Source organism: Amblyomma maculatum, chromosome 6 (assembly GCF_055883805.1).
Source record: "Amblyomma maculatum isolate TAMU_Amacu chromosome 6, ASM5588380v1, whole genome shotgun sequence".
Lineage (NCBI taxonomy): Eukaryota > Metazoa > Arthropoda > Arachnida > Ixodida > Ixodidae > Amblyomma > Amblyomma maculatum.
Genome location: NC_139349.1, coordinates 71,477,613 through 71,489,967, shown reverse-complemented (window position 1 = coordinate 71,489,967; position 12,355 = coordinate 71,477,613). Strand labels below are relative to the sequence as shown.

Sequence of the window (12,355 nt, the reverse complement as noted above, 5' to 3'; positions counted from 1 at the left end):
AAAAGGAGAATTGAAAATATAGGCAGTCCGCCTTCTGTTGTGACATTAAGTTTCCTTATTTATGTTTATATGCTGCTACGCAGATGTGAAACAGCTCAAAAATAAAGAAAGGGAGAGCGAAAACAAGTGCAGCTATTATACACTTAAAAACACATACAAACTACGGAATAATCTTCATGAGGTATATTCTGCGCTGCTGCAGGTCAACAAAATTTCAGAAAAGTTAATTAACTAGCTTGTCAGCTCAGCACACGTATTCGAGGGAGCAAGAGCGCAATCTAGGGGATATGGAGCCCTTATATAAGCTGTGTTTGTTTAGAAAGTCCAAACTTTTTCTAATAATGCAACCCGCATTAGATTTATATACGTTCTGAGGCATCCGCTAAAAGGCAGACTTCTTTAATCAAGTCGCCAATTAACTGAACGCGTTAATTAATTTCGTTTTTTCTTTTGTGGGCTATCTTGTATCTATATTGTTGCAGAATCGGAGCACCTGCTCCAATTAGTATAGATGAAAAAAACAGATTTTCTTTAGGGATCGAAGTGCCAGTTACAAGATACCACCCTGATATTCAAATTTGCACCGTCACACAGCGCTGGCGTGCCTGTGTGGCGTTGATCTCTCCAACCAGTGATTTCTTCGCTCTGCTGGCGCCGTCTGAAACTCAGATGGGCGCGCGCGATTCGTTGTCACTTTCGCTTCGACCGCTTTCTTGGATGACAGCCGCGTCATTATAAGCGCAGCCATATCGCTCCTAATCCAGGCTTGAAGCGCCGAGGCAGGTCTATAAGAGTTTCTTACTATAACTAGAGGGCAAGCTGGCGGCCCTGCACGTCTTTCACCACGGATGTCCATGGCATGCCGGAAAGAAAAGGATTCGGATGTGGCTTCTTCACTGTTCTAGATATTGGATTTATTGGTTCTTCAGTTTCGTTTTCATTTACGTTTTGTGATTGGCGTCGTGTGAGTATGCACCAATGCTCATAGCTCATTTATGATCTCAAGAATCTGAAGGCTGCCATAACTGTACTGGAATGCGTATTTAACGTAAAGAATGTGCATACAGTTACAGTACCGTACTTCTGACTTGCAAAATTCACCAGTGTAATTAGTACTTCAAATGCCCCTAAATAAATAAATACATCAATAAATAATCTGCTTTCGCTGCGGAGAGCGCCGATGGCCTCACGTAAAGTCGCGTGCCCATGTTTTGTATATCGATTGAGACAGGTAACGAAAATAAAAGTACTCCTATAGTCCGACATGTCTGACTGTGCATGTGTGCCGCCATACTGAATAATAAAAATAATTCTGCAACTTACAAGGACGCGACAGCCGGGTCTAGACACACAAAGGCGTTGAGCGCATTTTTAAGGGGCAACTCCCAAGAGGCGAGCTAGTTTGGAAGCGATGGAGTGAAAGGGCAGGCAGGAGCAATGAAAAATAGATTTATCAGCTACTCTGGATGATAAGCGGAAGTTTGTGGTTCCGTGAACTGCTGTCAGCGCAGTTCATGTCGACTTGGGCTCAAAAGCTAGGCATGCGGAGTGAACCCGAATAGCAAATGACATGATGACGCCGATGAAATGTTTCTACGTTATAGAACTACAAAACATATGCTACCACAGTGTAATCTTTTAGGCTTTAGCACATTAATTAAAGTGGTATTTGCTATAAAAACAATGCTTGATGATTTTAAAAAATAATTGTTTTTAGTGTTTGCTATATTTGACATCAAGAAAAAGCACTCTTCACCATCCACAAAATCTGCGCTCGTTTACTCCTCTGTTTACAATGCAAAATATTCATATTTTATTTAAGCGCGTTCTTATGGTAAAAAAAAAAAAAAAAAAAAAAATCTCTTTGCAATGCTTGTTTTGAACACATTTATATTTCTGCAGTAGTAATTACGTTTCAGAGCCGTGCCATGTAGCTTGCCTTGTCTTCTCGGAATTCTCACAGTGGATGATGGACCCTCTTAAGAAATTCGCCCGGACGATGGAGCCAACATTCTCGACGGGTAACATTTAAGAACTCTATGTGTACGCCAGTCGCACTCGCTGCCGCTGTGTTGCGCTGTGAAGCCGCACACGATGCTCTCATAGCTCCTCGTAACGCTAGCTACAAAGTTTTTAATTATTCTTTCCTTGACTGTACTGTTTAGAAAGCGAGCTCTAATTCTAAACATGCAACGGGCCTCAAAAAAAAAAAAAATTAGAAGAGTTCATTAACGTATCTATTTCATAGGAAAACCTAGTGAAGTATTCTTCTTCTTACCTGGCGCCCGCTGCAGGACCAAAGTAAATTTGAAACAAAATCCCGGTTTCTCAGAATTTTGAGCCCTCTAACGATTCCCTGTGGTAGCATTACGGAAAAACCTTTACGCGTGTGTAGAGCCTTCGCTTCCATCGGAATCCGCAGCTCACCTTTCACGGTTGGAGGGTGCTCAAGTGGCAATCCCCTCTCCATTTTTAAATGAGAGGACGAGGATTGAAATGAGACAGGGATCGAATACAAGGCACGAATCTATGGCTTGCATGGCGGCTTGCGAGATTATGGTGAGAGTGGAGGAATCCGCATCCGGAAGATGGCTCCACCAGAAGAACTCGAAGGCCATGTGCCGTAGGTGGAGGAGGTCGCGGCTAGAGCGGAGGAACCTGCAGGATACGCTAACCAATTACGTCTCTAAATGTACATACCCGTGAACTGTCTCAACTACAGGCCATCTTTCGAAACAATTATCTCATTCCAGTTCTGGGCAAATCTTGATGTACCGGTGGCTCTGCGACTTTGCGAGACACAATATCAGAAAACCACTGGGAAAAATTACTTGCTGTCAAATCGCAGCTAACGCCTAAAATTTCGGGTTTCAGACAAATAAATGTGCTGCAATATGCTTTTCACACCTACCTGTAGTGCGTGCGCTGCGGGGTGTCTGCAGTTGTTCTGAACTTGTGGAAGTTAGAATGCACCCCTCCTGTTAAGGCATGTCTTGAGAACAAAAGAGTCTTCGTACCCTGGACGACTTTCCGCTCTTTGTACAAACAAAAACAAGGAACAGATGAACTTGCCTTCACTGATTTTTGAGAGGTCATGTTTCATTTGGATGTTCAACAGCGTATTCTCAAAAAAGAACTTTCCATATTACCGAACATAATTTGATAGCTCGCGGTTATATGTGACGAAGGTATACCGCCTTATATGTTTATGATGCTAGCCCTTCACATTTTTTGAAGACGAGAATGATTGTTTCTCACGCAGACGTCAACGTGCGCTCGGCACGTGATAGCTTGATTGAAAGTGTTTAGTTCATTACGGAAGTGTATTGAGCCCAAAGCAGCCCCCCCCCCCCCCCCCCCCCCCCTAGTGGTGAAGATTTTTCATGACCCGGCATGCCTGAATAAGTACTAATATAGCTGTAAGACTGATAGTTGTAATTTTGAACGCCAGAAAGGAGCGCAGAAGATGACAAAGACAATTAAGTTGCAAAGACGATGACGCTCATTAGATCACGTTTTATTGTTTTGCCGCCGCTTCACTACTTTGAGAAGACAGTTGATGGAAAGGTCCGCTGCCCCCTCCAATTGGGACCGGGCGTTGACATTTATATCCTACGCTTATAATTCTGCCACGCAAGCGACTAACGGGCTTTCCCTTTATTTCCTTCTGTACGTCAGAGAATCCTCTTGTGCAATAGCAATATCCTACCCTACCACCCGACGCCTGTGTAATGGCAATTATTTCAGCATCGCCAGAAAAACAACCACACCGGTTCTATAAGTCTGCGGCCTGCTTATCGTCCCGACTCCTTGGCGTGGCTATGGATAACCTTTAAAAGCTCATTCCAGTTGAGCAAACTTATTCATAAATACGAAGGCCCTTACCACGTACTTCAAAGAACTTTGTCCCGATAGTTATCTTGTCGAGTCTCTCACGCCTTGGACTGATCACCGTCACTGAGGACTTGAAATTGTCCGCACTGACCGCCTCAAACCATACTGCAACCCCGCCATCGCATCTTCCCCTTATTCGTAACCAGGGCATATGCTCTTGCGGAAGTATTGTAAGGCGTATAGCTGGAGTTTGGAACACCAGCGAGAAGCACAAAAGACGACAAAGACAACGAGGTTGCGAGAACGACGAGGCCGACTAAGCTCGAGCTCGCTGTGAGGAACTCTGGCCTTTGCAGCAGCAGCGTGCGAATAAAGATATTAGCATACAAATTGCCTGATCCCTCTCATTACACAACCATGTGGTTTTCTGTGGCGCTGGTGCATTCTACATATTGTTCTGTATATACTTGAGTGGTGTTTTCAACAGGAAGTAAAGAAAACAAAATTTCGACTTTCTTGTAGAGCATCTTCCTCGCTTTCAGAGAATGCTGGGTTGGATCCCCGGTGCTATTGCGTATGCTGCGTTTCTGTCTTTTTTTTTTATTGCTTCAAACTTTGAACCGTACGGTGCTCATTTTTTTTTCATTTCTTTCCTTTCTTTTCTTTTTCTGAGTGCTTGAAAAAGAGTTGTGGCCAACCTCACTACTTCCTGGATGAAAAAGCAATGTACCCTGCTGGAATTAAAATGAGACATACGCCGTGAAGCCCATTGTGACCCTTTTTAGTTACACAAGGGGGGTTAACGACCAATCTTCTAAACAATTCATCCAAGTAAGCCACGCATCAGCCAAGGGGAAAGCTTGTACCTATTATATCACTACAGGGTACCTGATGGAACTAGGGATCGAACCTCCAAACTTACATCAGACGCTCGATTTCTTTGTACTGTTTCTGCGTCTTTGTAAAGTTTTCCTTCACAGACTCGAGTGTTTCAGGGAGCAGTTTCCCAAAATACATACCCGGGGCAGAATTCGAAAATAAATTTATTTCCGAAGCAGATTCCCAATGGCAGCAGCGTAACTTAGAGTGAAATATCTTTTAATTACCCGACTAAATAACTAAGGCTTACAAACATTTAATTAGCGCAGCTGAGTATTAGCGCCAATCAGTAGTGGAAATCCATAAACAGGACGACGTGATATCAGACATCAAAAGAAAAAAAAAAGTAATTCCTTAAAGCTCTGCACCGCAATGAGCAGCGGTGACTTGTTCACGCAAGACCTAAACTGGGCGCATGTATGAACTGGAGGCTTCGTGGAAACGGTAAGTAGAGGAGAAAATAAAAGAGAGATATCGAAAAAAAAAGGAAAGCAAACAATGAACACCCGCTGATGGCTGGGTCGTCCTTGGTGGTCGCTGATGATGGTAAACTGTATTTATCCTATTTTACTTGCCTCTTTGTCTTACCCATTTTTCAATCAGTTATTTTGAACTTTAAATTATTGTTGATAATCAACACCTATTCTTTAAATTATAACTGGCTCATTCTCCCCCGCGAAAAACTAGGGGTGTGGAAGAGGCCTCTATTCAAGTCGTCATTATGACTAGGCCACCCACTTCGAACATAGGGCTCTATTTTGCCACGTTACATGCAAACACTGTTTTGTTTCGCTTTTCTGTGCAAGAAAAAGGACAATCACTTTTAACTGAGTTGTAGTCACTTTCTAGAGTGACGGAGCGAAAGCGCATGACGCGTCACAGTAGAGTACGCAGTTCGACTCTGGTCCAAAACTCTCTGCGACACGTGAGCAGCGGACGTTCATTTTTAACGAGCTTCGAACGCATTTAAAGGGTCCCTGGAGTTCTTGAGGTAATATTCTCATGCAAGAAATCCACAGATGTAGTCTTTGTGGGTATTCAAGTAAAATCTGAAGGCTTTGCGTGAGGCTTATAGTTTACAAATAACTTTTAAGAAGTGCTCCTGGCTACCGCTCACAGCCGATTTGGGGGACACACCCTCGCGCGCACCGAGAGCAGAACTCACCCTGTGACGTCATTCGGGCTTGGCTGGTGCGCCTGCTCATTGAACTCTCTCAAGTTGCACTGCCGGGAAGGGGTGTAACAGGGCGCCGTCGTGACTTGTTTTCTTCTATTTTCTAGCTTGCCGGTGTGTGCTGAGTTGAAGGAGAGAAGAGGAGCTCTTTTTTTATCACCCATATGTTCGGTTTTAATGAAGTTAAGTAAAAAATGAGAATGGTTCAACGCTGCTGAACCGAATGTGGAGCGAAAGCATTACTGAGCGTTCTTCTTTCTCTTCTATTTCTTCTTCTTCGTCGTCGTCTTCTTTTTCTTCATCTGTGTTGCTTTCGCAACAAAATATTGTGTCCCAGAGATGATTGATGAGATATCCATTGCTCGTGCGTGTTTATTAGCTGTAGTAAATTTTTTTTATGAACCCTTTATTGTGCTCACTCTGTTGTATGCGTAAAATAAATTTAGATTTCATCGCGCTTCCAGTGTTAAAAAATGCAGTTTTCCATCGTCTCAAAACCTAATGTCCCACTGTCTTGTCCACGGCTTCACAATCCTTCTGGCACTAACCACCCAACTGAGTAAGTAAAAAGATGATTACAAAGAGTTAGTCAACAAACTGAGCAATTAAAATGCCTGCAGCAGTGAACTTACATCCACCAAGGCTGACATTTTCTTCCGGAAAAATATTGTTGCTATTTCGAACTCAATTTTTTGAAATTTTTAAACTACTCGCTGAAACACTATCTATAGAATCACGAATATCTTCCAGTTCGCTTAGCATCTTCTGTTAAACAGATATGGCAAATCCTGGTCAGAGCGTCCAGTGTCTTCGCTCACGATTTCCTGTCGTTTTCGGTGCTGACTCTAGGGCCATGGCTTCCATGTGTGCCGGAGGAAGGCGGCTGTGGCCGTGGATGGCGGGGCAGAACCGTGCGATGCATGGACATGCAAGGTCGCACCCTTCCGGACAGGAATTGTCGCCACCACGTCAGACCGCATCCCGTGCAGTCGTGTCACACCGTGTGCGAAGACGACGAGGTCCGGCAATCACTCAGGTGAGCAGTCCTGTTTAATAGTCACTGTGAAAACAATGGCGTGTGCTTCAACATGATCGAAGCAGACCTATTATATTAACCGGATGACCGTACTTGTATGGCTCTCATCCTTGTAACTGTAAAGGCCGAATTGTGTCCCTGTCGTTCTTGAGCTTTTTGGGGGATGGCCGGGCCTATATCTAATCTAGTCCTGGTATAAGTTAGCACGTCAGTCCATTTCTCCCTCCTTATTTATATATCAGTCTATCTTGCAAATGATACTGGTCGCATCCTCAGAAATTCACTGGTGTTTCTTCCTTAATACTCCGAGAGGCTATCTACGAAGACAAATATTTTCCCGTCCAAATAATACATTTACAACTTCAGGAAGACGGAATATCCATTTGGATCGCATAACATCAGGGCATAATTGCTGTATAGGGAAGTGCAATGTTTGATACAGTCTCACAATGGATGAAAATAGTCACATGAAAATGTCGCCACTTGCAAGCATCCGAAGGATCGGGCAGTGAATTTATTATTCCAATGTATATATTGTGCTTGAAATATAGGAATAAAATACCTGTTATTTCTCATTGCAAAATGTTTCTCAATCAAAATTTACGGTAACGCCCTACCGCACTGTCACTATTGAGGAATATTAGTGACTGTGTTTCGTTCGTTATAAGGCATAAATATAATCATATGTAAAAGGTGAAGGATTCCAAATTCACCTTCTCCAGAGTAATGACAGCTAAGCGGAGCACTCTTCTAAGGAAAGCTACGAGTTTGCTTCGTACACATTTGTGCATGAAGCGCCTTGGATGCATATATGGTGTAGCACCTGGAATTTAACGTTGCCAAAGCCCCCAGAGCTCTTGAACGCGCAGAGATAGCGCATGGAGCGCGGCCGCATTACGTCACTCCGCCTCCGTTTAAATGAGGCCACTGCGGCCAGTATCACACCCGCGTTTTATGGCTAAGCAGTCGGACATCTAATCGCTTAACCATTGCGGTGAGGCTTTCATTTCAAGGGCACTCGCCGGGTTAGTTCCCTTCGTGAACGACTTAATATTATCATGTTCACTAATGAGAGCACCGACGGTAGGGGAGACGAAAGTCAGTAATAAGAGCGTCCAGATGCTATAAGAACATCCATTTTCAATACTGTCTTGTTGACAGGAATTTTGTTCCAAGAACACTCTCCTAAGCAGTCTTTCGAACACTCTCCTATCTGTCACACTATTCCTTCCCGCTTATAGGTGGCAAGCAGGCGAGTGGAGTGCCTGCGAAGCGGTCAACGGAAGGCCGCATCTACGCAGCCAGTGCAGGCCCGAAGCGCGGGACACCGAGGGCGTCGCGAGACGCAACGTGAGCTGCGTTTTCGAGCCTGAGGCCGGCTCCCCTCGGGTCGTGGACGCCGCAGCCTGCGTTCACCTGCCTCAGCCACTCAGCGAGATGCCTTGTGCCATCAGCTGTCCGCAGGTAGGTTTGCCAGCCGTTCCCAGACTATATGGCTCCGTTACAAGTAAGGTGAGTTATTGGTTAAAACTAGGCTGGTGGGCCTAGCATGCAAGCTCGCATGAGGTTAACAGTGCTCTTGAACATACATGGATGTAATAAAATGTGGGGGGCTCCATACGAGCATTTGTATCACCTACAAATTAAAGGTGCATAGGCAAACTCCACATATTGCGCTCATTACGTCCTCTTTGTTTTCTTCATTTGACTGTGTCTTCTATGCGCGCAACGCGACATTAAATAAAAGCAAAACAAAAAGCACATTTGTAAGAATACTGATATTAAGGAGGCCGAAACTTTCCATCACTCGTGTAATATTTCCAAGCTTTAGAGGGTACGCCACACTTGCCACAAACAGTCCTCGTACATCCGAATCAAGTCATCCAACTTGTTTAGAAATGTTATTTACAACGTTGAACACAGTGTCGTGAAACCTAGTGGGATGACGCAGCGTTGGTTATTAGAGAGTGGCATGCAGTACTTGAAGCTGAACATTACAATGGATTACGTTACAATGTTGCATCTTACAAAAGTATGCCAATGAGTATATGTGAGAGTATTGAGGCTGCGACTATAGTGATTAAGCGAATTGGAAAGTGGAAAAAACTTGGTGGTGGGTTAGCTTGGTCAAGCCTGGATATCAGAACCGAAAAGCTTCGGCGATGCCATGGCTTAGCTGGTGGTTCCTTGGCGTAGTTGTGGCTTACCTTGTTGTTCCCAGTTGCACATATAGATATTCCATGGCTTATCATCACAGCAAAACATTGATTACAGCCGTACATCTTATAAGATTAAACTTTATTCCGATCCCGCACCATCATCACCGTTGAACTACTGTATAGACATAAACACAGCCCGGTGATCGATATAGTAACATGCAGCTGTTTCCACACTTCTGACACAGTATTCAGACTTTACACTGCATGCGCTGAAGCGCGCGGCACAAGCTAAAGGTCAACCGGCGGAGTCGCGGCGGCGGTTGAGGCGGCAGCGGTAGCTCTGACCTCCTGCGCTTCTCCTGTGACGTCACGTGGTTTGCGCATGCGCAGCTGTGGCTTTTTCTAACGACGGAGCACACGCGAGACTCGGAGTTGACTAGCCTAGTGAAGATTTTGGCTTCAATATGCGAACGAGGATCCGCAACGCGAGCCGCGGACATACTCATAAATATGAAGCTTACGTGCCCTTCCTCCAACCTTCTTGGTGGCATATATATACGCTCTACTTCTATGCTGAAACCTGCTTGGCTTCCTGGGGCTCGGAATATTGCTGTTGAGTTTAAAGAACTTGGTCGTGTGCTTGCCTGATAATGGCGTTGTTCAACCATTGGAATATTTCAGCCACATCTCTTGGTCGGGGCCTACAACAGAATGCATAACGAGGACCAAAAATTAATCAGAATATATCGCTTTCTAGCCATTCAGCACTAAACCTCAAGTAGCACCCTTAATAAAATAGTACATATTCATGAGCACAGGATGTTAGTTGGAATGATAGCGTACGAAGCCTAAAATATAACTTGTGTGCATTGCAACTTTGTCGTCGCTTTTTTTTCTGCTTCCAGTGTGCGATTTAGGAATGTGCATGAGTTTTTACTCCAGGAAGGTCTTTATTTTTATGTAACGTTACGACTTATCGCCAGCTGCACCGCACATTGGATTATAACACTTCGCACTCAAATATGTCAGCACTGTTATTTTACCAAAGGTATGTGATTTCAATGCTCCTAGGTTGTTTGTAGCCTACTGAGGCTTGATATTATTTGTTCCGCCACAGAGGGAAAGTGGGACAGTTGCTCAGTTGCGCTTAGAGCAAGCGTGCTCGGTGATTGTTGAAGAAGCGCAAGACCAAAGCTCTTGTTGGCACTTCGCATGGCAAGCATTAAACATCAACACTCATGCCGAACATTGCGGGAACAGTTTAGAGTGGCTCCAGTAATTTCAAAAGAGTCTGATTTCCTTTTCCTTAACACAGTCACAAGACTGTGCGACACCGGCGGCAAAGAAGAAACATTTACCAAAGAGCAAAGAAAAGAAGCAACCTATCCGGACACACTTACGTTTCGCCTGACGTCATCAAGCCTTTCTTCATAAGTCGCTATAACGTCTACAGGAGGGCAATTAGAACTCAGAATGGCTGCCACGAGAACCGTATTGAGGCAAAATTAAGCCCCTGTGAGTGGTGGGCTGTAATAAACTCTGAAAATTCCCAAATAGTCTAAATAAACCTGGGCCCTGACTACGGCGTCAATAATTTTCGGTCTTATAATTTAGAGACGTCAAACGCTTTGGTGAAATCAAGGAAATAAAGAAAATGGCATGAACGCTGTAAACACATAAAGAAATGTTATTGCAGGGTATCGATGCAATAAGAGAAGCTACTTGTTGAAAGGTTTCAACCTCCTTTGGGTAAGAGTTAAAAACCCAGCACCACTGGAACCAGCGGATTCAGTAGCCAGCGCATCCCCACCAGCAGCTAGACCTAAAAAACCAGGAAATGACCGTGAACAACCTTTCCTTTCCAACAGCCTGTCACATTCTTTGCTGCATATGCACTACAAATTTTTTGTAGAGCCGGGTAGTTATATGGCGACTTAACCAGCTATCTGAATCCCATGTTCCAGTGGCTATGGGGAAGCTTGCACATCCCACGTCGTATGCCCAGCACAGTAGGTACATACTATGTGTACATTCATGTTTCTTGGCCTCTCCTGTACTAATTGTGCTGTGCTAAAATTGTATGCAATTGTTCCCATTTGGCTGGCTTCTAATAGAAGACTTTCCTTTTGACGCACAGGACTGCGTTGTCACTCCATTCGAGCCCTGGCCCGAGTGTCACAACATTAGCCGTTGCAAGACTCACAGCATCAGTAGACGGCGTATAGTGCTTGTGGGTCCCTCGAACGGTGGTGCCGAGTGTCCCGCGCTCTCCGAGACCAAGCAGTGCCAGGCCCGACCGGACTGCCGTGAGTGGCGCAAGCGCAAGTCGCGTAGGAAAGCGCCCGCGGACTACGTGCTCAGAGTTGGGCCCTGGAACGAGTGCCAAAGTGACTACTCTACTCAGCAGCAGAACACGGGAGATACTCAGGCAGGTATGGATCTGCCAATCGCATTCCGACAACCGCAGGTGGGCACACGCCGAAGGAAGGTTGCCTGCCTCGACAGCAACGGAGTCCAAGTGCTCATCGGGTAAGATATGTGTGCTGTCCGTCTATGAAACGAGAATAATTTCTGAGGCTTAGTCGAGAACACATATACATGTCACTAAAAAAATAACGTAGACCACGATTCCGCATTCAAACACTTCTGTCCCGTTGTCTAATGGAAATAAATATGTTTGCTGCCTACACGTGCAACTACAAAAGTAAATATTACAAGCGTATACATTAAGCACGTGGAATATAGACCACAGTGTGGTCCATACTATTTGGTCCGCAATTGCACATTTGGACAATTTTATTTATTTTTTTTTTTGTATTGTGTTGGGCATAGAACATGGAGGAGGTGGTTGATAACCTGGTTCTGAATATCTTAGACAATACCTGACCTTCTGAAGCCGTGGCACATTTTCTAATTCTCTCCTTGCCACAAGTACGGGAAAACGTAAATATTTTAAAAATAATAATTATGCGACGCAACATGCGATATCACCTCATCATTCCACAATGTCCCTGGCACTCAACTTGTCAAAAAACGATGAGTTGATTGTTGATATGAACGGGGCAGAAATTAGTCCTGCTAAAATGTCAATGCATCGGCTCGTTGGCGAGCACTGCAGTGGTCAACCTTTACGACGGTGACAGAATACGCATCTCAGTTGCAAACTTTACAAGCAGGCTACAGAGATAATTCAACATCTTCAGGGCTTACGTGTTCCGAGAAAAAAAAATAACTGTAGCCGTGTCCAGATGCGCTCGCAGCAGGTTCTTTTAC

General features: G+C 44.5%; 1 protein-coding gene across 1 annotated transcript in view; it reads left to right on the top strand.

Annotated features, from left to right (window-relative positions):
- The window catches only part of LOC146186004 (thrombospondin type-1 domain-containing protein 7A-like), a 330,413-nt gene that overhangs the window by 63,527 nt on the left and 254,531 nt on the right, over window positions 1-12,355 (top strand). The window contains exons 3-5 of the mRNA XM_084606943.1: window positions 6,737-6,923; window positions 8,165-8,387; window positions 11,220-11,611. Coding sequence (XP_084463069.1) covers window positions 6,737-6,923; window positions 8,165-8,387; window positions 11,220-11,611 — 802 coding nt within the window. The remainder of the gene's footprint in view (window positions 1-6,736; window positions 6,924-8,164; window positions 8,388-11,219; window positions 11,612-12,355) is intronic.